The 22,696-nt window shown below is 48.3% G+C and overlaps 1 protein-coding gene across 1 annotated transcript in view; it reads left to right on the forward strand.

The window, feature by feature from the left end:
* Window positions 1–3,733: 3,733 nt before the first annotated feature.
* The window catches only part of PDK4 (pyruvate dehydrogenase kinase 4), a 31,400-nt gene continuing 12,437 nt past the window's right edge, over window positions 3,734–22,696 (forward strand). The window contains exons 1-3 of the mRNA XM_066585496.1: window positions 3,734–4,005; window positions 5,899–6,044; window positions 22,128–22,269. Of these exons, the coding sequence (XP_066441593.1) occupies window positions 5,915–6,044; window positions 22,128–22,269 (272 nt within the window). The 5' untranslated portion in view covers window positions 3,734–4,005; window positions 5,899–5,914. The remainder of the gene's footprint in view (window positions 4,006–5,898; window positions 6,045–22,127; window positions 22,270–22,696) is intronic.

Here is a 22,696-nt window from a genome sequence, read left to right on the forward strand (position 1 = left end):
GTTTACAGCACACAGATTGCAGACCTTTTGACAAATTGCCAAGTGGATACAAAAGTATCTGCATGTGAATAAGAGCAACTTACATATGAATACATGGACAAGGCTAAACAGGGTGCAAGTCCTTACATGTCTCAGGGCCACAGGGTGACTATGACTCTGAGGCCTCCTTCATGGGGCCGTATGCGATTTTACTTCGGCCCTACGAAGCCTTTATTTGCATGAATGAAGATTTGACCCAATCTTTATTCGCGTTTTTCCAGATATTCACACGGGCCGCTGCTGCGTATGTGCAAAAAATATACAGAGAAGTCTATGGGAGCTTGCTGCGTATTTCAGAAAAAGATAAGGCAAGACCTATCTTTTCACGTGGCATAAAAATATGCGACTGAAAACGGTCGCGTATGCCCTGTTTTTCCAGGCGCATTTTTTTACGCAGCCAAAATCGTTCATCTGAATTAACCCATTGAAATCCAAGCTTCGTATGGTCGTGGCTTTTTATTGTACGCGGCTAAATTCCTACGTGAATACAGTCGTGTGAATAAGCCCTGAGGGTGCATTCACACGGGTCAGTTTAGTTGTGGTGAATACCACAGCGAAGACCACATTGGTAAAATCGCACGTGTTTTTGCCAATGCAGTTTTGGGCGCAGTTTTTAATGCAGCCAAATAGCTTATGCGAACGCACGCTGTGGGAACCTACCGAAAACAGCGTAAAATTATCTCTATAAATTAAGACCCGTTCACATCAGCGTTGGCGTCCTGTTCAGAACCTCTGCCGCTGAATTCTATTGGAATACAAGACAAAATAATGCAGGCGGCGCTATTTTGTCCTGTAAAAAGCCAGATGGTCGGACAAAAGCAAAACGGACCATCCGGCGTGCATTCAGCGCAATTCGCTAACACGGATGTTTTTAGTGGCTGCACTTTTGCTGTTCCCATAATGGAGCAGGAAAGTGGAACCCCTTAGGCCTCATGTCCACGGGGACAGATCCGCAGCGGGTCACCCGCACGCGTGATCCGCGCCCCATAGGGATGCAATGGACACCCGCAGGTAATTAAATACCTACGGATGTCATTTTCCACTGAGGCGCGGATTGCGTGTGCGGGAAAACACCCACAGCATGTTCCATTTTAGTGCGGGTCTCCCGCAGGCTTCTATTGAAGCCTATGGAAGCCGTCCGGATCCGTGGCACACCCGCAGCTGAATTCCTGCTCTCCGGCACGGGAGCGCGGGAGAGCAGGAGTCCAAGAAAAAAAAATGGAGTGCACGGCGCATGCGCGTGGCATGCTGCCGGTGTGACGAGCACATCCACCGGGCCGAAGAAAGAAGATCCAGCCGCGACGGAGCGCAGATCCGCAGCGTCCGGACAGGTAAGTAATGCTTACTTTTTAGCCTCATGTCCGCAGGAAAGGAGGGACCCACTGCGGGATTCTGCATGAAAAATCCACAGCGAGCATGATTTTCCGCGTGGACATGAGGCCTTAGAGCGCAAATATGAACGAGCCTTTATCTGGCTATACTCTTCGGAATTCACGTACCACATATAGTTACTTCTTCGTTATACAATGTAATGGACGGCCGTGTGATACGCGGTGAATGGAGTCATTAAAAGTAGCTAGACTTTCACTGATCCGTTCCCATTAGCGTGTAAACACTGCGTGTAGGAACGCATGAGAAAAAGATCGCAGCATGCTCTATTTCCCGCCGCACAGCTTGCGCACTATACTTTTGTAAGGGCAGAGTATGCACCGCTGTCCATGCGCAATACATTGCATATGGGCGGCGATTCATATGCAGCCCCGCTATTAAACAGAGCGGGGAATTTTTTCTTAAAAGACAGAGTCATACTGCGTACGACCGTACGTGTGAGAAACGCGGTCATGTGCAGTATACTCGCTGCCGTACGCGGTCTCTGCTGGCTCACACAGACCGGTAAAACCCCGCAGGACTCCTGCAGCGTTTCATGTATACGGTCGTGTGAATGAGCCCCTACTGTACTGTCATTCATCTGCCCCTGCGAAACGCCCCTCGTACCCGAGTAATTGCATGTCCTTGTCTTCCTCTCTGTATAGTACATTGTAGCGGGTTTACCCACGACACACGTATGTACGGGTCACCATGGCAACGGGATATACTTTCTGAGGTAAAACTCACCTCAAGAATAATTAAAACTTGGTATTTTTCCTCAGAATGAATGATTATTGGGTCCGCCAGTGTAATTTACCTCAGGAATTCCATTTTCATGCCTTTCCTACGATATTTTGACACTCTATGGAGAGACCTTTTACCCCAGGACGGCCATGTTTATGGGTTTATTTTCACACTAAGCTTGTAGGATATACAGTCTAAGGCCTCCCTCACACAGGCGTTCGGAAAAGCGCCGCAATTTACTTTCGTTTTCGGCCGCAGCATTATTAATGAGGTGCACTAAATGCTGAAAAATAGAACAGACTCCGCACGAAAATCACGGCGCTGTAAAGCGGCTGTCTCAGAGGCTCCATTAAAAAAACAACGGGAGCATTACACCGCGACTAGTGCTCTGCAGAAAACGCAGTGTTAATCACGCAAAAAAAGCGCCTGTGTGAGGGAGGCCTAAGGCCGGCTGTACATGACCGGGCCGGAGTCCACAAACGTGACCCCGCAGCAGAATCTGACTCCGACCGCGGCCAGCGATTCTGCTTTCTTCTGCATTGCGGATGACGGCGGGCACTCGCCGTCGGTCATGCGCAGTACAGCTTTTTTTAATCCTTGTTTTTCCAACCCCGTTGCTAGGTGATGACGCGGGTAACCGCAAACTGATGGGCCGCGGGTCGGTCAGCTTCAATGGAAGCCGTCCGTGCGGATCCCACTGAAAAATCTGCTCATGGAAATCGCAATCGCTATCTTCTCCTGTGAGCGGACATGCGAATGTTCTATTCTGTCAGTGGGTGCGGAATACCGCGGATCGTCCGCGTGGGTGACGATCACGGACTGCGCAATTCAAATCCGGTCGCGTGCCGCCGGTCTCAGGCAGACTTTACCTCAGGAATAATTACACATTCCCTTAGAAGGAACGGGTAATACATCCGCAGGTATAAGTCCCCTCAGAGATCCCGTTTCACGTCTCTCATAGTGTACCGTAGCACAACGCGAGGGGTTCACCTCAGGGCGCACGTATTTACGGCTTTATTTTCACATATTTGGTGTTTAACCAACCTCATTAATAATTAACTGTGCCGTATGAAAGAAAAAAATGGGTTCTCGGAAACTAGGTGGAGATGAGGTAAATGAATTAATGAATGAATGAATGAATGAACTGAATGACTGGGATGTGAGGTACACTGCAGTACTACAGGTGGGGGGGCACTGCAGTCACCAGCTGACGCAGCAAAAGCAGCACACACCATCAGTAAGGAGCTGAATAGGTTAACTAATGCCCCCCAATCAGGTGCCTGCATGCTTGTACTGTGCCCGGCAACATCCCCTTCTAGCCCCGCCCACCCCTGGCGACCCCCACGTCTTGTACTTGTTTGTTCCGTTCTTCAGTCCCAAGAACCGTGTTCTCTCTGATTGGACGCTTCGGAGCCGATGGGCGGGGTTTGCCCATTAGTCCCGCCTCTAGAAGCCGAATGAGAGAAAACAATGTCTGTTACTGATTGGAGGGCTGAGCCGTCAGTCACCGCAGGGGGCGGGAATCTGTGCAGGTGGCTCCGCCTTTTTTGACTGGATAATAAGAGCGAGTGACTGCCGGGGAGTCCAGTAGTCAGTGAGAAGCGGGCGGTAGTGTGGCGTTGGTGCCAGTCTTAGTCACATACTGGTGCATTAGATTGGCAGGCGGTATCATATAGGCTGGTGCGCTGAGCAGCGGGACATCCCTCCAACTGCTAATCCTACCATCAGGTTGCATCAGAGTGAGGCTGCTCTGCAGGGAGGTCGCAGAGCTGACACTCTAGTAGTGCTAACCCGCTGCATCTGGACGCTCACCCTGCTGGAGCTCCTGCCATCTGCTGCAGGGCATTGTAAGAGGTAAGTGCACTAAGGGTTAATGACGTTCTGCCCTCATCACTGACTGCAGATGTTACTCCAGGGCTGCATGATGCAATGCCAACCACTAGGGCATCATCAAGTGCCCACTATGCAATGGGTCCACCAGGTGCCTTGAAGTGTGGTGAAGGCAGTGGGCATTTCCACCCTTTGCGGTGTAACTACAAGTACCAGCCTGCCCTGTAAGTGAGGCTGTATCTGGGAACATGCAGGACAGCACCATAGAGGGGTAATATGAAAAGTTCTGCAACTTTTTAACAAGCTTTGTGCTTCAATTCCTCAGCATGTTCACAAGCTCTGCTTGCTGTCAGTGAATTAGTCTATTCTTGCTTATACTCTGGGGGGAGTTGTAACTTAGTCCAGCAGCTGTGTTGTTGCAATGTATTGCTCCAGGCAATCCTCTGTGGGCTGAACACCTCAGTAGTACCAATCGCTTCTCCCTTGATGGTTTGCTACAATGTATCAGAAATGTAGCAGTCTGGGATGTTTATCTCACACTGGATACAATTGTAATGAAACCTCAGCTGTGAGAAGTATTTCCAGGGGCGAATGTCATGTAGGCCAATGACTGAGTTTTATGTGCAAATTTTTTTTTCACGTGCACTAAAAAACACTGTTTTCACATGCAAAAACACACAAACCCACAATCACATGACATGCAAGCGCGCAATCTGTTTTTAAAGCATTTTACTATAAAAACACAATTTTTTTTTTCCGTTTTCCACACTTCCATAGAAAATAATGGGCAAGTATTAAACAAAAATCGCCACAAAAAATAGGACCTACTGGTTAGAGAGAAAATCATTTGTGTATTAACCCATTGAATGGGCTCTTTTCACATCCAAGTTCCGTCCATCGCGCAGTCGGACAGGACTGTAAATCCACCCTTAGGTTTCCGGTGTCTGCCTGTAAACAAGAATGCTCCTATTCACTGACAAGCAGTGAGGGATTGAACCATAAAGCATACCTGTTTTCCCCAAAATAAGACAGTGTCTTGTATTAATTTTTGCTCCAAAAGATTTAACTTTTTTACATGTATAGCTGCCTGGACACTATTTAAATAGCTTTTTCTTATTAACTAACTAGGTCTTAATTTTGGAGCAGGGCTTATATTTCAAGCATACTCAAAAAGCCTGAAAAATCATTCTGCATCCTCAAAAATCAAGCTGTCTTATTTTCGGGGTATGTCTTATTTTCAGGGAAACAGGGTATCAGAAAGTTGCTGGACTCTTCGTAATTCCCCAGCAGTGTGTGCCAGCTATAAAGTGACTGTCCCCAGTGGATCGTTGGGTATGAGAGGCAGCAGATGCTATATTGGGTATACTTCACAATAGGACACTGAGTATAATCTGTGTATGCCATAGAAGCTGGCATCCCATATTGGCCATGGTGATTGTATTAACCAGATGCCCGCCATTCCTGGTCCACTAGGATTCTATATCAGCAGTCTCATAAAGTCTCCCTAGTCCATGGCACTGCTGCCTAATCCCTCCTGCTCACCCAGTCTTTACCTGGCTGGCACCCACTATTTGCCCTTTGTTTTGCACTTCGCCCTCCTCTCTGTTTGACTTGCGGTGTTACATAACTTCTGGTTGTGTAGTATTTCACAGCCTATCTGCTAAAGTGTCAATTAATCCTCCTCGAGTGTTCCATTCATTAATGATCTACGGGCACTACCATACCAGAGCACAGACATGGAATGTCTCCCCTTATAACTTTTTTACTGAGTATTCCCATCTTGGTCGCTCTAGGAAATTTTACCCCCATGGGGCACGAATTCCGTATCTTTCACCCTGGCATCATTTAAAGGAACAGGCTCCTTATTTGACTTTTGTTTGAATGTGATACATTTACTCATGATGTTTCCCTCTCTAGGTAAGGACGCCCATCTATGTCCGCCAACATGAAGTTTGCACGGTTCCTGATGAAAAATTCCGCTCTGGCCAATGCCCCCAAACAAGTAGAGAGGTTCAGCCGTTACTCGCCGTCACCGCTCTCCATGAAGCAGTTCCTTGACTTCGGTAAGTGTTTTATTGACTCTCCATTAATGAGCATGTTTAGGTTGGCAATGGTGCTTGTGGAACTACAGGTGGCAGCATGTTTTGTATGTTAAGTAGGTAACTTAAAGAACGAGTTAGAGATTGTACCAAGATTGATTATTAGCACATATTCACAGAATAAGGGATAAGTCTGATTGGGGGTCTCGCCGCTCAGAATCTCACCGACTCTGAGAATGGGGGTCTTGGGTCCTCTGCTTCTTCTTACTGTGGGCTCACTTCACTCACCACCAGTGATGTGGAGATGGAATGGCGTGACGGTCGCACATGTGTGGTGTCTCCAATGGAGCTGATGGAAATAGCCGAGTATATGTGCTCGGCAATCTCCAGCAGCTTAATTGAAGATTAAAGGGGTTTTCCCACCACTTAACACTTCTTCACAAGTGCTCTGCCCCTCCTGGTTGCTGCTGACCAGGATATGTGACTGCTGCAGCCAATCACCTGGTTATAAAAGGTCACTGAGACCAGTGATTGGCTGCAGCAGTCACATGATCTCGTCAGCAGCAGCTAGGAAGGACAGAGTGCTTGTGAAGAAGTTAAGTGGTGGGAGAACCTTTTTAGTGGAGAGGCACGCAGATGCAGATGTGTGACCATTGCTCCATTTAGTCTCCCCCCTCACTGTGGCAGGTGCAGGGGTGGGGATACACTCGATCCCCATTCTCAGGATTGGTGGGTTTCTTAGTGGTGAGACCCCACCAACCAGACCTTCATCACTGATCCTGTAGATGGATGATGTCAATGTTGGTGCAACCCCTTTAAAGGGCATCTATCACCGGTCGTTCAGAATAACGAATCTTGTATTCTCCATGAAACAATTCTGGAGCGCCTTTTCTTAGAACTCGGCGTCATTCCTGTTATTCCTGTTCAAAGGGGGTGTCGCTACACAGGCCAATGCTGCAACAACTGATTGGATAGTGTGAGGCTGTGTAGGGTCACCCTCAGCTGATAACACCCAGCTGTCATTTATTCATACATTTCCTGGAGGAGTAACAGAGGAATGGCACAACAGCATTCTAGGAAAAGATGCACCAGAATCATGATTTCATTAAAATATACAAGAATTTAGTAAAATAAGTCAAGAAGGTGACGGGTCCTTTTTAAATGAATGAAGGAGGCTAGAGCAGACCCTGGCAGCCGTTGAGTGAGTCTCTACGCATTTCGCCATGTAGACGTGTACTTTGGGTATACGTGAAGTTTTATTCTGTCATTAGGATCAGTAGTATCCTGTCACAGGGGGAATTAAAGAGCTTCTCCTAGTTTCACCGCACAACTAATTTCAATGTTCCGGACCTCCACTGTAAACGGCACCAAGCCTTTCTGCTCTAACACCCTAACTATGACTTGACCATGACCCCAAATAAACTATCATTACAGCTTTCCCCAATAAAGTTTTGTTTTTTTTTGCTTATACTCGTTAAACTGACAGTCAAACAGTGTAATGATTCTTGTGGGTAAGGGGGATTTGTATGGTCCAAAATCTGGTGTCGCTATAGATCTGTGCCAGGGTTAGAGCGGCTGTTCAGGACATCACTTGACCAACTGCTTGGCACTTACCAGGGGGCCTGTGCCAAGGGGGTGCTGACAGTGCAATGTATTCTGGGGTGAGGGGGGGAATATGTGAATATGCAGCTAATACCCGGTCCGCACCTGGGGTGTGGATTTTGATGCAGGTCTTTATGTGGGAATGCTGTGGAATTTACCGCACGCAGCATCTCCACCCCATGTGAACATCCCCTTTTCCAGCTTTCATAAGAGTCCTGCTGGGCTACTTGTCCGCAGCCCACCTTGTAGTAGCCACATACTGTAACATAATGTAATCTGAGTATTTCTTCCCACTTTTGGCGCAGCCTCCTTATAATGGGCGGGATTAGAAGGGCTGTGAAGCGTCTTATGTCCTTTGACGCTTTATTTGATAAATTTAAAAAAAAATCGCACCTCTGAATAACCCAATGCAAATCAATGGACTTTACGCTGTCTGAAAATAGGACCTTGTAGATGAGCCCTAAGATTATACTTGCACCTCGTGTGATATCTCTTTGGGGACGGGAGGGGTGCTGGATGTCTTGTCCATATACAGGAGGGATTTAGGAACGCTCTATCCAGTTGTTTTTCTCTTCTGCACCAGCCTCATCCTCTGCGCTCACTTTTTCCACTTCTTGCAGCGTAAACAAGTTGTACCTCTGCCATCTGCACATACCGTCCCTGTGTACACAATGCTTGATGTACTCATCCTGAGCCCTGTTGTTTTTTTGTCCTCAAGCTGTAAGGCAATTCACTACAAGAAAAAGGGAAAGTAACATAACGCACTCCACGCTCTGATACTAGTGAATGTGCACCAAGGCAGTTGCACAGCTTTTCCCATTCACTTCAGTTGGAGACTAGCATGCGCCTCAACTTTTCTTTCAATATATTTTATTGATTTTACAGTATATATATAACTTTACAATGTCAAGAACTGATAGAGTCGTGAATTCCACTTCTCATCTTGTTGTTGTAACCATTAAAAGAGAACTTATGAAAACCACTAAGATATAATTGTTACATTCTATTACTTGACAGACAAGGGCAGGGGGAAGGGTAGGATGTGGGGGTTGGGGTCAAGGGGAGGGGGCGGGGGGGGGGAGTGCTCCAGGTTGGACCCCCTGGTTAGCTTTACCACTTATGGTGTGGGCCATCACTCATAGTTGCCATTCTGCAGCCACCTAGTGAATGACTGTGAGTTGCGTGCGCTTATCCAAACCGCCCAGGTGCGATAAAAGCTCTCGTGTCTAGTTATGTCGTCCTGCGTCCTCAGTTTCTCTAGTCGCTCGATTTCGTCCATCGCCCCCACCCACGCACATCTAGGAATTTCGATGTCCTGTTTCCAAAATCTGGGAATTACTTGTCTTGTGGCCATAATGAAAAATTTCAACAGGCCTTTTTTAAATGAGTGGGTGCCGGGTGGGGGGATGGACAATAGTGCCGCCTCCGGCGTCAGGGACAATGGTTCCCTGCTCACCTTCTCGTACAGCTTCTCTATATCTTTCCATATGGGTGTAATCATGGGACACTCCCACCATATGTGTAGCATCGAACCCACTCCCCCATTACACCGCCAGCGAGTGTCTGGCGTCGCTGGAAAGAGAGAGTGGAGTCTTTCCGGTGTCATGTACCACCTTGATAAGATTTTAAAATTCAATTCTTGCAACCTACTAGACACCGACATCTTGTGGGTGTATTGGAATGCCTTGTTCCAGAGCTCTCCGGGGATGGATCGACCCAGCGCCCCCTCCCAAGCGGTAATCCACCTGGGGGTGTGGTCACCTACTCGCTCTTCTAGTATTTGACTATATAATAATGACACAGTATGTCTAGGTGCCTCTTCCATGACACACAGTTTCTCGAAGGGTGTGAGGTCCAGGTTCCACCCTCTTTCAGGTCTTATCTTCCCCAAGTAGCTGCGAACCTGCAAATATTGCATCCATGAGCCCGGGGGAGTCCCCCCATTCCCCTGTAAGCTCGACATGTCGCGGAGGCCTTGAGCATCCAGTACCTCCCCCACCCTTGCTTCCGCTCCACAGGGCAAGAATCCCAGACTACGAGTGTCCAGGGTTGCCGGGATCTGTGGATTTCCTACTAATGGGGTGAGGGCACCCGGGATGGATGTCCGGCATCCCCCCCTCCATGCCCCCAGGAGAGTGACCATCAGGGCCGAGGTCTCCACTTTTCCCCCCTTGACCCCTTTCGGAATCCAGAATGCCCCTCTTGGTAAGAGGGTATTGTTCTCTTCTTCTATTTGCACCCATAATTTATCTGACCTGTGGTGGTATAAATCTAATATTAGGGTACCGATTGTGGCTTTATGGTAGAGATGTATGTCAGGGAGACCTACCCCCCCTTTGGACTTTGGTTTGGTTAGGCTTTTGTAACTAAGCCTTTTAGATCCTCCCCTCCATATGAAACGAAGTATATGACTTCTCAATCTGTCAAAGAAGATTTTCGGGGGGTTGCATGGTGCGGTTTGGAATACATATAGGAGCCGTGGAAGGACATCCATTTTGACTGCATTCATCCTACCGAACCATGACAGTGACCCTCCTGCCCATCCCTCTAGATCTCTTTTCAGAGTTGATAACAGGGGCTTGTAATTTAATTTGTATATTTGAGTTGGATCGGGTGGGATCTGGATTCCTAAATACTTGATTGAGTCTCTTCCCCAATGGAACGGGAGAGCTGTGGCTATGTTCCTGGCTTCTTGTTGTGGGATCGTAATATTCAGAACTACCGACTTTTGAACATTTACTTTGTAGTTGCTGAGCTTACCAAAGGTGGCAAACTCTTGCATAATATTGGGGAAGCCTATGCGGGGTTCGGTAACATACAGCAGGAGATCGTCCGCATATAGTGATAGTTTATGTTCCTCCTTTCCGCTCTGTATTCCGCGTATTGATGGATTATTCCTGATGGCGTTTGCAAGTGCCTCCATAACCAGAATATATAGGGTGGGGGATAGAGGACACCCCTGTCGCGTGCCATTCCCGACCTCAAATGGGGCTGACAGCTTACCGTTGACCCTGACCTGTGCCGAGGGGCGATGGTAAAGGGCCATTATCCATGCTATTGCTCTGGGGCCAAGTCCCACCCTCCGGAGGGTTGCTTCTAAGAATTTCCAGCTGATTCTGTCGAACGCTTTTTCGGCGTCGACAGACAGCAGGCACAATGGTGTCCCCTCCTTTCTAGCCCGATCGATCAGGACCAGGGTCTTTACGGAGTTATCTCTTGCTTCTCTCCCCAAGACGAAACCCACTTGGTCCCCGTGAATAATCCGGGGGACTGCAGGATTCAATCTATTAGCTATCATTTTGGAAAAAATTTTTAAATCGCAGTTGATGAGTGAGATTGGTCGGTAGCTGCCGCACGACAGGGGGTCCTTTCCTGGTTTGGGTATCAGAACTATATGTGCCTGGAGGGCCTGGGGTGGGAAGGGACATCCCCCCGATACCTCGTTAAATGCTTGGAGCATCATGTCTATAATCAGGTCTCCGCATATTTTATAGAATCTCGGGGGGAACCCGTCCGGGCCCGGGCTCTTCCCTACTTTAATTTCTGAGAGTACCCGCCTGAACTCCTCTGATTCAAAATCTCTTTCTAGTCCCTCGGATCCCTCCGGTGGGAGGGACCCGGGGGCGTAGAGCTCCAGATATTCCGCTATTTTTTGCGTGTGCTGATATTCTGTCTCGGCCCCCGGCTCGCGTATGTTATATAATTTGGAGTAAAATAGTCTAAATTCCTCCAATATTTCCTGTGGGGAGTGAACCCGCCCGCCCCCTGAGGAGTTAATAGAGTGTATGTGCGGGTGGGTCGCCCTTGGGTGTAATGCTCTGGCGAGCCAGCTGCCGCTCTTATCACCATATTCATAGTATCCGGCTTTCAATTTGTCTCTTCTGCAGAGAGCTTTTTGGTCCAAGATATCTAGTATTTTATGCCGGAGTTCCGATATCTCCGCTTGGAGGATAGTGGAAGAGGCTGCTTTATTGGAGGTTTCTTTTGAGTTGAGTTCTTTTATTAATTGGGTGAGGCGCGCGGTATGGTCTTTTTTGATCCTCGCACTGTGTGAGATGAAAACTCCTCTCAACACACATTTAAGAGTTTCCCATTTTATTGGGGCGCTGGTGGGGTCTGACTCGTGATCTTTTTTAAAGTTTTCTATCGTCTTCTTAATGTCGTGCAGGCATGCGGTGTCTTTAAGTAAGTTCTCATTAAGACGCCATGTACGTGTTCCCCCCGTGTTGTCCCCCGAGCCCAGGGATGCATATATCGGAGAGTGGTCGGACCATAGAAATATGTCCATAGAGCACCTAGGGGCCCCGTCGAGCAAACCATGTGAAATGAATACATAGTCAATCCTACTATACGAGTTGTGCGCTGTGGAGTGAAAACTATAATCTCGCTTACCCGGATGGAGGATGCGCCATAGGTCGATCAAGTCCATACTCACGAGTGTCTTTTGTACCTTGCGGATAGCAGCTTTGGATAGTGCTGAACGTCCCGTGGAGGAATCCAGTCGGGGCTCCATGCACATGTTGAAGTCTCCTCCTAACACGATCGGAGTCCCCTCTGCAAAGTCTGAGAGTCCCCGGAGAGCCCTGGAGGCGAACCCCACCTGTCCTTGGTTGGGAAAATACATATTGGCAATTGTGAAAATTTTGTTAGCAATAAGTATCTTTATGAATATGTACCGTCCGTCTTCATCTGACTTCTGTGCCAGCACCTCTGGGGCCAATGACTTGTGCAGGGCTATAGAGACCCCACAGGTTTTGTTTTCAGGGTGCGTGGAGTGAAACCATTTAGTATAATATTTGTTTCTACTGCAGTCCGGCGTACCGGTACGCGGGAAGTGTGTTTCTTGGAGCATTACTATCAGCACCCTTTTCCTGTGGAGCCTGTACAGCACCTGGTTGCGCTTGTTGGGACAATTAAGGCCCTTTGCGTTGAAGGAGCATATTGTTAGATTAGCCATTGGAATATGTTGTGAGTTGACCATATTGTGCGGGCATCTTGGCCCTGTGTCTTACCCATGGGTGTCGCCTGGAGCTGGGGGGGGATAGGGGCCAAACATAAGGGTGGATCAGGACGGGGAGGAGGGAAAACTTAAAGCCACATATGAACATTAATAACGAAACAATTGTTACTGTCGTAATCCGCTGTGGTAAACCTTCTAGAACTAATAGACGACTGACGTCTATGCAGCAACGTGATGCTGCGGTCCCTAGTGGGAGGGAGGCTGGGTGAGTCAAGTCCACGAGCCGTGCCTCCCCACCCCATATCTGTTGTGAAACATTATGGTGGGCATCCAGACCTTCACGAGAGAAGCATGAGAGGGACAGATAGGTATAGTAAGCATGGAAAGGTATAGAAATCAGGGGGATGTGTTGAGTGCATGTATGAGTGTTAGAGCAGGTGAGAGGAGTTTGTTATTATTTGGGAGAGCCCAGAGAGGTCCCATTTTCCGTTGCGCCTAGGAGGGGCGCATTTTGAGATGAAAAGAGAGGAGAGCAGACGAATTGCAACAAAGAGGTTCAACATGTGGAAGAGCAATCGGGTGTCTATGATCTTATGTCCTTTCTGGGGGTGTGGATAGTCAGCCTCTGTATGGTAGTTTTAATAGTTCTTTCCGCGGTCTTTATGCGTTTCGGGCCGAGACTTTCTCTCTAGTTTTCGGACTTGTCGCTGAGGGCGGTGTTTATGTATGATGGGTTCGTCGGGTCCTCTCTTCTGCTGATGTCGTTCGGGGTTCGGTAGGGCTTCATGCAGGTCTTTGGTCACGCCGGACTCATTTGGGATGTTCTCTTGGTGGGCGAACCCTATCATCCTTTTGTGGCTGTTTACGTTTGGAGGTAGCTACTTGCCACTGGTCTCGAGGGGGTTGTGGAGTCGGTGCGCTTGTTCTCTGCCATTCTGGTAGCGAGACCATCGGAAGTTTCAGTGTTGTGAGGAACCTGGGTAAGTCGCCTAGTGATCTAAATATAACTGTCTCTTGCCCGGTGCCTGCTATCAGCTGGAATGGGTATCCCCATCTGTATGGAATTTCTTTTTCTTTGAGGATTGACAGTAGGGGTCTCAATGCTCGGCGTTGCTGGAGCGTTCTTTTGGATAAATCTGGTAGTATAAGTAGGTTCCTGTCGCCGAATTTTATCGGACCCTTGGATCTGAGCAGACGTAGGATCTCCTCTTTTTCCTTATAGAAGTGGATCCTACACACCACGTCTCGTGGTCTTGCAGGATCTATTGATCTAGGGCCCAGCGCCCTGTGGATCCTGTCCATTTCGATTGGGTTGTTCGGGTTTCTGTTCAGGAGATCGCCGAAGCATTTCTGTGCCCAGGCCTCTAGGTGTTTGTTCTCGACTTCCTCGCTTAGTCCCCGTATTCTCAAGTTGTTACGCCTATGGCGATTTTCTATGTCATCTAATTGGGTTGCTAACTCGGCGATTTGGCTCGCGTGTTCACATAAGACATCATGATGCTCGTCTATTCGGTGGAACACTTGTTCTTGTGTCTCTTCTGTTTCCAGGAGACGTTGTCCCATCTGGTGGATTTCTTTTTGTAGGGCCTGTAGCGCGGATTTTTGGGATGAGGCAAACTGAGCAAAGAGGTTGTCTAAGTCCCTTTTAGTAGGAATGGATCGGAGGTGTTCCTTCCAATCCCAATCGTCCGAGTCTGATTCGGGTGACTGTATCTGGTTGCTGGCATCGCCCTGGGGTTGATGCGATTTTGTACTCATGCTGCTCTTTCCTGGCCTTGGTGTGTCTTGCTGAGCTAAGATTGCAGTTGCGGGAGTATGTTGTTCAGAGTGTTTGTTGTTGCCCCTTATCTGGGGCGTAGGTGTGCATGGCAGCTCTTTCCTCCTTGCCCCTTGTCTCATGTGCGCTCCCCCCTCATGATCTTTTGATGGGGGGGCCCACCACTCGGAGTCTCTTGGATCTATGGGGGGTTCTTTCCCCTTATTTCCCTGGGGCCTTGGTGGTGGTCCTGAGGGATCTGATCCCTCCTCCTCACTTTCCTGAGGGAGCTCCAGGGGCTTATGTGCCTGCTTAAAGGCCTCTGTTTGCCCCTTCTTATGTCCCTCGGCGTCCCTTCCCCCTGTGGGGGTCTGGTTGTTCTCAGTGGGGGTTAAGGGGTTAATGTGGCTCCCCGCCCCTGTACCTGTGCGCTCTTCTGCGGCTCCCCGGGTGTCCTCGCTGCTCCCCGCCGTCCCCCCGGCCGCTGCGTCCCGGTCTCTCCCCACTTCCGGTCTCGGGGTCGGGGAAGATGGCGGCCGTGCGCTCACTTCCGGTCTCGAGGTTCGAGAAGATGGCGGCCGTGCGCGCACTTCCGGCGGGGCCTCTCCGCTCTGCGGCTCCGGCCCCGGGCGCCCCGCAGCCGCCGGGGATGGTGAGTACTTGCTTTTTGATGTCGGGGGGCAGCTGGGGCTCGATGTCGGCTCGCGGTGGGTGTCCGGCGGTTCGGAGTGTTCGCGCGTTCGCGCGCTTTCCTCCGGCGCCATTCCGCTCGGCTGGGCTGCAGATGGTGGCGGGCTTGCGTGCGGTGCTCCCCTTGGCGCCTGGATCGGGGAGTTGTCGCTCCGACCGGAGTCTTCGTCCTCTGCTGGCCGGCGTCTTCTCCCTTTTCTCTCCTCCGTCTGTGTTGCTGGAGGTCGCTTCCCGCCGTCGTCCTCCTGCTGCTTGCGGCGCTCACCGGCGGTCCTGATGAAACGATCCAGCGGTCCCGCGTCTTCTTCTCTGCCTCCTGGTGTGCTCTCTCCTCTCTTCTTCTTGCCCATTCCTGCTTTTGGGCTATTTCTGGAAGGTCTGGATGCCTTTTTTTACTTGTTTTGGCGTGGGAAGGACGGAGCTCCTGCTACGTGCGACTTAGCTCCTCATGGTCCAGGCCACGCCCCCGCGCCTCAACTTTTGACCGGTCTCTGGCTGGGATCCCACAACTCCATTTGTAGTGTAGCCCTAGTTGTGCAGTGACTCTTGCCATGATTTATACAACTTTTGCATAGTTCAAATCAGATTTGTACGTCTTCATGCAAACATGACAGTTGTACTTATCAAAGTTGCAGGTAACGCACAACTTGCAAAAAAAACTATTTGCATAGGTGTACTATCTGTTAGAGTTAAAGGGAATGTGTTATCAGAAAATGACTGTGTGTGTGTTTTTTTTTGTTTTTTTTTAAGTATTTGGTGCTTTATCTTAAAGGAGATGTCCCGAGGCAGCAAGTGGGGTTATACACTTCTGTATGGCCATATTAATGCACTTTGTAATATACATTGTGCATTAATTATGAGCCATACAGAAGTTATAAAAAGTTTTATACTTACCTGCTCCGTTGCTGGCGTCCTCGTTCCCATGGAGCCGACTAATTTTCGCCCTCCGATGGCCAAATTAGCCGCGCTTGCGCAGTCCGGGTCTTCTGCTTTCTTCTATGGAGCCGCTCGTGCCAGAGAGCGGCTCCGTGTAGCTCCGCCCCGTCACGTGCCGATTCCAGCCAATCAGGAGGCTGGAATCGGCAGTGGACCGCACAGAAGAGCTGTGGTCCACGAAGGTAGAAGATCCCGGCGGCCATCTTCAGCGGTAAGTATTGAAGTCACCGGACCGCCGGGATTCAGGTAAGCGCTGTGCGGGTGGTTTTTTTAACCCCTGCATCGGGGTTGTCTCGCGCCGAACGGGGGGGGGGGTTTAAAAAAAAAAAAACCCGTTTCGGCGCGGGACATCTCCTTTAACTTTTCAGTCACAATCTGTATTTAAAAAAAAAACAAACAAAAAAAAACCTCCTAAAATCCTGCATTTTATCCAGAGTCTAATCCTAGTCTGTCACTTCCTGATCTGTAGAAAAAGCTTTGCCACAGTCGTCCTACCAGGTGCATTTAGATGGAATGATTATCATTCATCGCTGAATCATTCAAACTTTAACGATCATCATTCGGTACGATGAGCAAATGAATTATCATTTATTTCATGCAAGCATGAAAATCCTTGTTAGATTCAGTTTAAAGCCTAAAGGCCCATTTACACGGAGCGATGATCACTCAAAAATTGCTAAAAGCGATCGTTTGAGCGATCATCGTTGCGTCTAAACGCATGGCCGTCATGCACTTTCCGTGCACTGCTAGCTGATCGTTAAATTCAGGCTAACCTAAAAAATTGTCCTTCAGCCTTATCAGGAGTTCTCTGCAGGTAGTACTGATGGCATTGTTTCCTGTCAGAGAACAAAGGAGCTGAAAGCAGATAAAAGGCTATTAACTGCATTCACCTAAGGCTTTATTTGCACACTTAATTGCTCTTAAGTAGCTGAGTAGCTACTTAATAGTTTATGCAAAATTGTCGCTCAAAGCTGTCACTCATACTGTCGTATGAGCGATCATCTGCTGGTGTAAATGGGCCTTTAATGAATCAGTGAGCGAATGATTTATCTGCCTGTATAAACAGGCCGCACTCTTGACATCGTTTGCTCATTTGGACGATAAATCGTCCCATGTAAAAGAGCCCTAACATGACAGGCAGGATTACAGCTATATGTAGATAACACAGGCTCCACCATTCACTAAGTGATCAGGTGTGACTATACTCCAAAATGACCGCTGCACAGAACAGAGCATGTCTAGAACAGTCTCCATACAAGTCAGCGGGTCTCCTCCTGTCCATTGTGTGAATGCCCCACGAGGCTGCTGTAAAGCATCTCTCTAAATGCTGTTAAATGGAGCTCGGGCAATAGTGTCGCCGCCGTAGTCATGTACAGACAGTGGGATGAAAAATTTACAATCAGAAAATAAAAACGGATTAGAAAAAATGGAAAATATCTTGTTTTAATTAATAACAAAAAAACTTTGGGGAAATGTTTATCTCGGGCTCCAACATGCAAAACAGAAGCTGGATGACAACCGCAGCTTTCCATAGACCCTAAATAAAGGAGAAGTTTGTAAGACCATTTAATTCCCTTCTCTTTAAGTCCGCTCCCCTAATGCACTGCTGTGAGCGGGCTCCACACTACCTGGAAAGCCACTTCTGGACCATGTGAGTTCTCGACCCAATGTAACGAGCGCCAAGGGCCACACATGCCGAACTTCACTCATTTAAAAGAAAATTAAATCAGTGGAGAATTGGCTAATAGGGATTATCGATTGATGCTATGAACACTCGTTCCCCTCGGCCGGCTGTACATCTCCCTAATCACACGGGAAGATGGATCGCCGATCATGATGGAGAATTGTTCAGTTCGAATGACCACAATCTGCTTCTATCAACGAATGAACATATATATATATATATTTTTTTTCATTCTTATCGGCTGATCATTCCTCCCAATTGTTGAGCGAATGAGCGGCAGAACCTTCAGGCTCGATATTTGCCCTTGTAGAAAGACCTTTATCCTTTTATATTATATCTGCGCAACTTCATGCATCACGGCATCCGTCATCTGCAACCCGTTTCTTCCCAGTAATTGTGGCACTACAATCCCCAGCATGCTGCTGTTGAACAGCATGGGCAGCACACTCCTATGAAAACAATCTATGAGAAAATCTGTCATTGTTGCCCATAGCAGCCAATCACAGTGCAGCTTTCATTTCTCATACTGCTGAGGTAAAATGAAAGCTGCGCTGTGATTGGCTGCTATGGGAAACACAGATTTTCTTTCTATCAGAGTGTGGTGGTTTTCCAGGGCCGACCCTGTAGTTGCACAACAGCTGGAGAGATGTGGACTGCTGATGTCACATATTAGAACTATTTTCCTGATGCCTTGGACTTCTTGGAAGCCATTGTCCTCTTCTTCCTGCTCCCACGGGGGTTAAATGAACCATTATTGATGAGCCAAATAAAACCAGATCCGCTCTTGTGTAAGCGATCACAAACAGCCCTGCGTTATAGAAGTTCTTGTTTTTCTGAATCTTGGCAGACATTCTTGTGCAAATATCTTGTATTTACATAGTACAAAATAATCCCTCGGTGTCCCAGACCGGGAACGCCATCACGGACACGAGGCGAAATCCAAAAAACACCAGTAACTCTATCGTCCTCGAGTCTTGTGTGACGTTTTACCTGATGTGACAACGTGGTCAACGTTTCGGCTCTCACAAGGGGAATCATCCAACCTTCCCAGGCTCCTGGATGACAATATAGCCCAGGAGAAGATGAGGGGGTGTTGGCGCTGTATGGCAGGAGACCCAGAATAGTAAGCAAAATGTATCCTGGTGGTGCGTTTCAGTAGCAGAATGACACCTTCATCGGCCGTTGAGGTACCGAAACGCGCTGCCAGAATACACTTTGCCTAAAATGCTGGGTCCCTCATCATAGAGCGCCTACACCCCCTCATCTTGTCTCCTGCCTGTCTGGTTTTGCGGAAGCTGTTGCTTATTTCGGAGGGGCTCACAAGCGGGTTTTCCATGCCAGCACAACCCCAAGTAACCGTAGTCCTACCTTGCACTGACTCAAACTTGCTACACAGTAGAGCGCTGCTATATTTCATTTTGACAGACCCCTAACTGGCCAGTCTGACTCGTTAAAGCTGGACTACGGAGCTATACCTTTTATTGGTTGTCACCCAGCTTTTCTAGAGTCCTGAGCAGTAATCCTGCTAATCGACCCGCATAACTTAACTGCCTCTCCTTGAAGACTCGAAGAAAGCTGGGTGCCAACCCCTTGTGATGGGTCTTATTGGGTGTCACCCAGCTTTCCCAGACACTGATAAGCATTAGTATTGGTGGGTGTATAGTTACGGGCACCGAGTGTTTATCTTGGGGTCTCCTGACCTCTGGGATGTAGATCTACTTCCTGTTTTTCCGATTCTTAGAAGTCTCATGTCTGAGGAATGCCTTGACGTGGCTCCAGCAGTTTTCTAGGGAGCGCAGCAGATGTACTTGGCAGCTGCAGGAGTCCTCGGAGCGCCGGCAGTGTTGCACATTTAGTCGTGTTTGCCCTTTTATTTTAGGCGGCTTCTTAAAGGTACCGTTACATGGAGAAACTATCGTTCAGATCGTATATTTTTTTACTTTGGTAAGCTGAAATGAAGACCAGTGCCTTACTGCTCGCCTCGCTGTCGGCGACCATATTTACACTGAATGACTTTGGAGCCATTATCTACCTTCATACCTGCCGTGTCCTCTGTTGAACTGCTGCAGTCTTTACACTACAAGCCATGCGCAGGAGACTTAACAATCCCTTTCACGTGGTGCGGGTATTTTCTGCGACAAATCCACAGCGTCTTTGTAAAACGCGGCGGCTTCTGATTTTGCAGCATGTTTGGAAACGCGCTGCTGAATTCTTCCCATTAAATACAAGGGTCGGATCCCGCAGCTGTTCTGCAAGTGAAAACGGGGCCAAATCTGAACCATTTAGGCGTGGCTTTGGCCACTGTAGAATTCTCGTGGAATTGCTGCCCGTATTCCATTGTGGAATGTGCACAGTGATTCCGGCACGTGAAAAAGCGGCCGAAATGTGGGTGGAAACTACGAATTCCAAGAGGCACTGATGGCAACCTGCATCTCATGGGGAATCCCAGTTCCCAGAATGTCCTTGCAGCCTGCTGCGTCTATGCCTTATGGAGAACCACAAGTCCTAGCATGCCTTTCTTGCACAATTCCCACTAGGTGTTTTCACAATGGAGATGCTGACACTAATACACCCTTAATATCAGTGGGGTTCCTGCGGCTATTTAGCTGTCAGGTCTTGCTGGGAGTTGTAGTACGTAGAGTAGTCGATTCATGGAACGTTTTGCACCTAATACATAATTGCCATCATTGTTCCGCATCTTGTGGTCTTCCATCCATTGTGAGACTACAAGCCTTCTGTAAACTGTCAGGGCATGCTGTGAGCTGTAGTGCCACAGACTGCCAACTGCTGGTGCATTAGGGACATTCCCAGTGCAATGCTGCTATAGAAATGTAGTCTGAAATGTAAAGCTTTGTTCATCCTGAGCTTGAATAAAATTCCAGGATTGCAGTAAAGACTGACACTTGCATAGAAGGGTGAACGACGTGCGGATGAAACTGTTGGGAACAATGCGGTTGTATATGATATGCAGACCCCCAGATCGGGGGGACCCAGGGCTGTAGTTTCCCAAACTGCAGTCTGTGGAATGAAGTGTCAGCACGTTAATAGTCCTGGCCGGGCTCTATGTCCAATCTGTTTACGTAAGCAGCTGGGGTTCAACAGTGCAAGAGCCGACCTCCGATAAGGGAGAGCACAGTTCAAGAGAGGTGTCAATGTTTTGGCAGCCGCTTATCAGATTGGTGCGGTGCGGTGGAGCCGCTACTTGCTAATCCCTGACCGATAATGACTTTGGAATAAAGCAAAAAAACGTTCGTGCCTCCAGTATTTGGTAATGCTTTCATTAATAATTGGCGGTTCAGGGAACAGCACTACCTCGGCTCGGCTGAATGTCCGTGTGTTTAGGGAGGTAAGCAGCAGACAGCCCTGCTGTCGGCTTATTTCCTGTGAAACGAAGTGATCGCACGCTAAAACGCAAGGTCCCCAACCTTCGTTCCACTAACGTAATTTGTCAGGGAAAAGCTGAGCGGCCACCAGAGTTGTCCGGCGCTATCAGCAGGTTTAGACGACTAATGTGTATAGGGGTCTTCAGGAGTCTGCAACCCGTATGGACACGCAGGGGGTATCATCTGAAGGGCACTGGCACCCAAACAGAGTGAAGCTTCCTAGTTTATTGATTGGTGCTTAAGCACTATATGGCAGTGTCACTTATACATTATATGATTCTAGTGTGTATGGGCACTGCATGGCGCACAAGGAGGGGCATCTTTAGAAGGAGTTGTAGGGCGCACAAGGAGGGGCGTCTTTAGAAGGAGTTGTAGGGCGCACAAGGAGGGGCGTCTTTAGAAGGAGTTGTAGGGCGCACAAGGAGGGGCGTCTTTAGAAGGAGTTGCATGTGATGCCACCCAACCTACGAACGGCTCATAGAACTTATTCTTTACCTTTAATCGGCTGACCATATACAGTAGATTTCTATGTATTCCATCTCTCGGTCGACCACGAGCTGTAATCATACTGGTATTATTGCCGCTGGTTTGGATGATGCCAAAGGGGAAAACTATTGGAATGAGCGCAGTCTTAAAGTTTCTACTAGTTACTGTTTCACAAAAATTTGGTTAGGTTTAAAAAGGTTAGACTTGAAGGGGCATTCCCATCGCATACATTTATGGCATATCCCTTGGCTGGGATGACAGGAACAGCCGGACTCAGGGGCTGCTGTTATGGCTGACTACGTCATCCCAGCTACTGGTGCCCATATTCCAAAGTGGGCGGATTCCACAAAAATAGAGCATGCTGCAGTGTTGTTTTTTTTTGTGTTCGTTTTTTCCCTCTGCTGGCAGAAACCACAGTTGGTTTTCACAAGTGTAGAGGAAGAAGCAAATTTTTTTTAAATTTTTTTTATCGTAGCCTGATGTGAACGGTTTGCACCGCTTATCTGCAATGCAAATCCCCTCGTGTGCAGACGGCCTTATAGTTGATATATGAACACAATGTATATTTTTATATCTCTAAAAAAAAATGTTTTTTGTTCTGTTTTTCTAGGGTCGGCCAATGGCTGTGAGAAGACCTCTTTTGTCTTCCTGCGTCAGGAGCTTCCGGTCAGGCTGGCGAATATCATGAGAGAGATCTACATTCTTCCTGATCCACTACTGGGAACTCCATCAGTCCAACTGGTGCAGAGCTGGTAACTACATCTTCTTGCAGCTTTACTTCCAGTGGCGATTCAGAAAACTGCATAGGAGCAGAACCAAGATGTTCAATGTGTCAGAGACCTCTGGTCTGCATTGCATGTGGTTTCTGCTCCTATCAAGCACAGTGGGCAGCATATGCAGCTATTCCCCACCGCTGAGATCTTCAGGCTGCAAGTCGATCGGCTTTGGGTACATGCACACAGCACATTTTGGATTCCGGCTGCGGAATCCGGCCCTGACTACAGCCAGCGACCCTGCGTACCTGTCATTCTCCAGCTTCTCTGTACTGCTCGCCGTCGGACATGCGCAGTACTGATGTTATTTTTGAACTCCTGCTTTTCTATTAAGCGCTAATGCGGAATCCGTGATCTTTCCGTAATGCCAATTGCAGAAGGGCCGCGGATTGGACAGCTTCTATTG

The sequence above is a fragment of the Eleutherodactylus coqui genome, chromosome 12 (genome assembly GCF_035609145.1).
Source record: "Eleutherodactylus coqui strain aEleCoq1 chromosome 12, aEleCoq1.hap1, whole genome shotgun sequence".
Classification (NCBI taxonomy): Eukaryota; Metazoa; Chordata; class Amphibia; order Anura; family Eleutherodactylidae; genus Eleutherodactylus; species Eleutherodactylus coqui.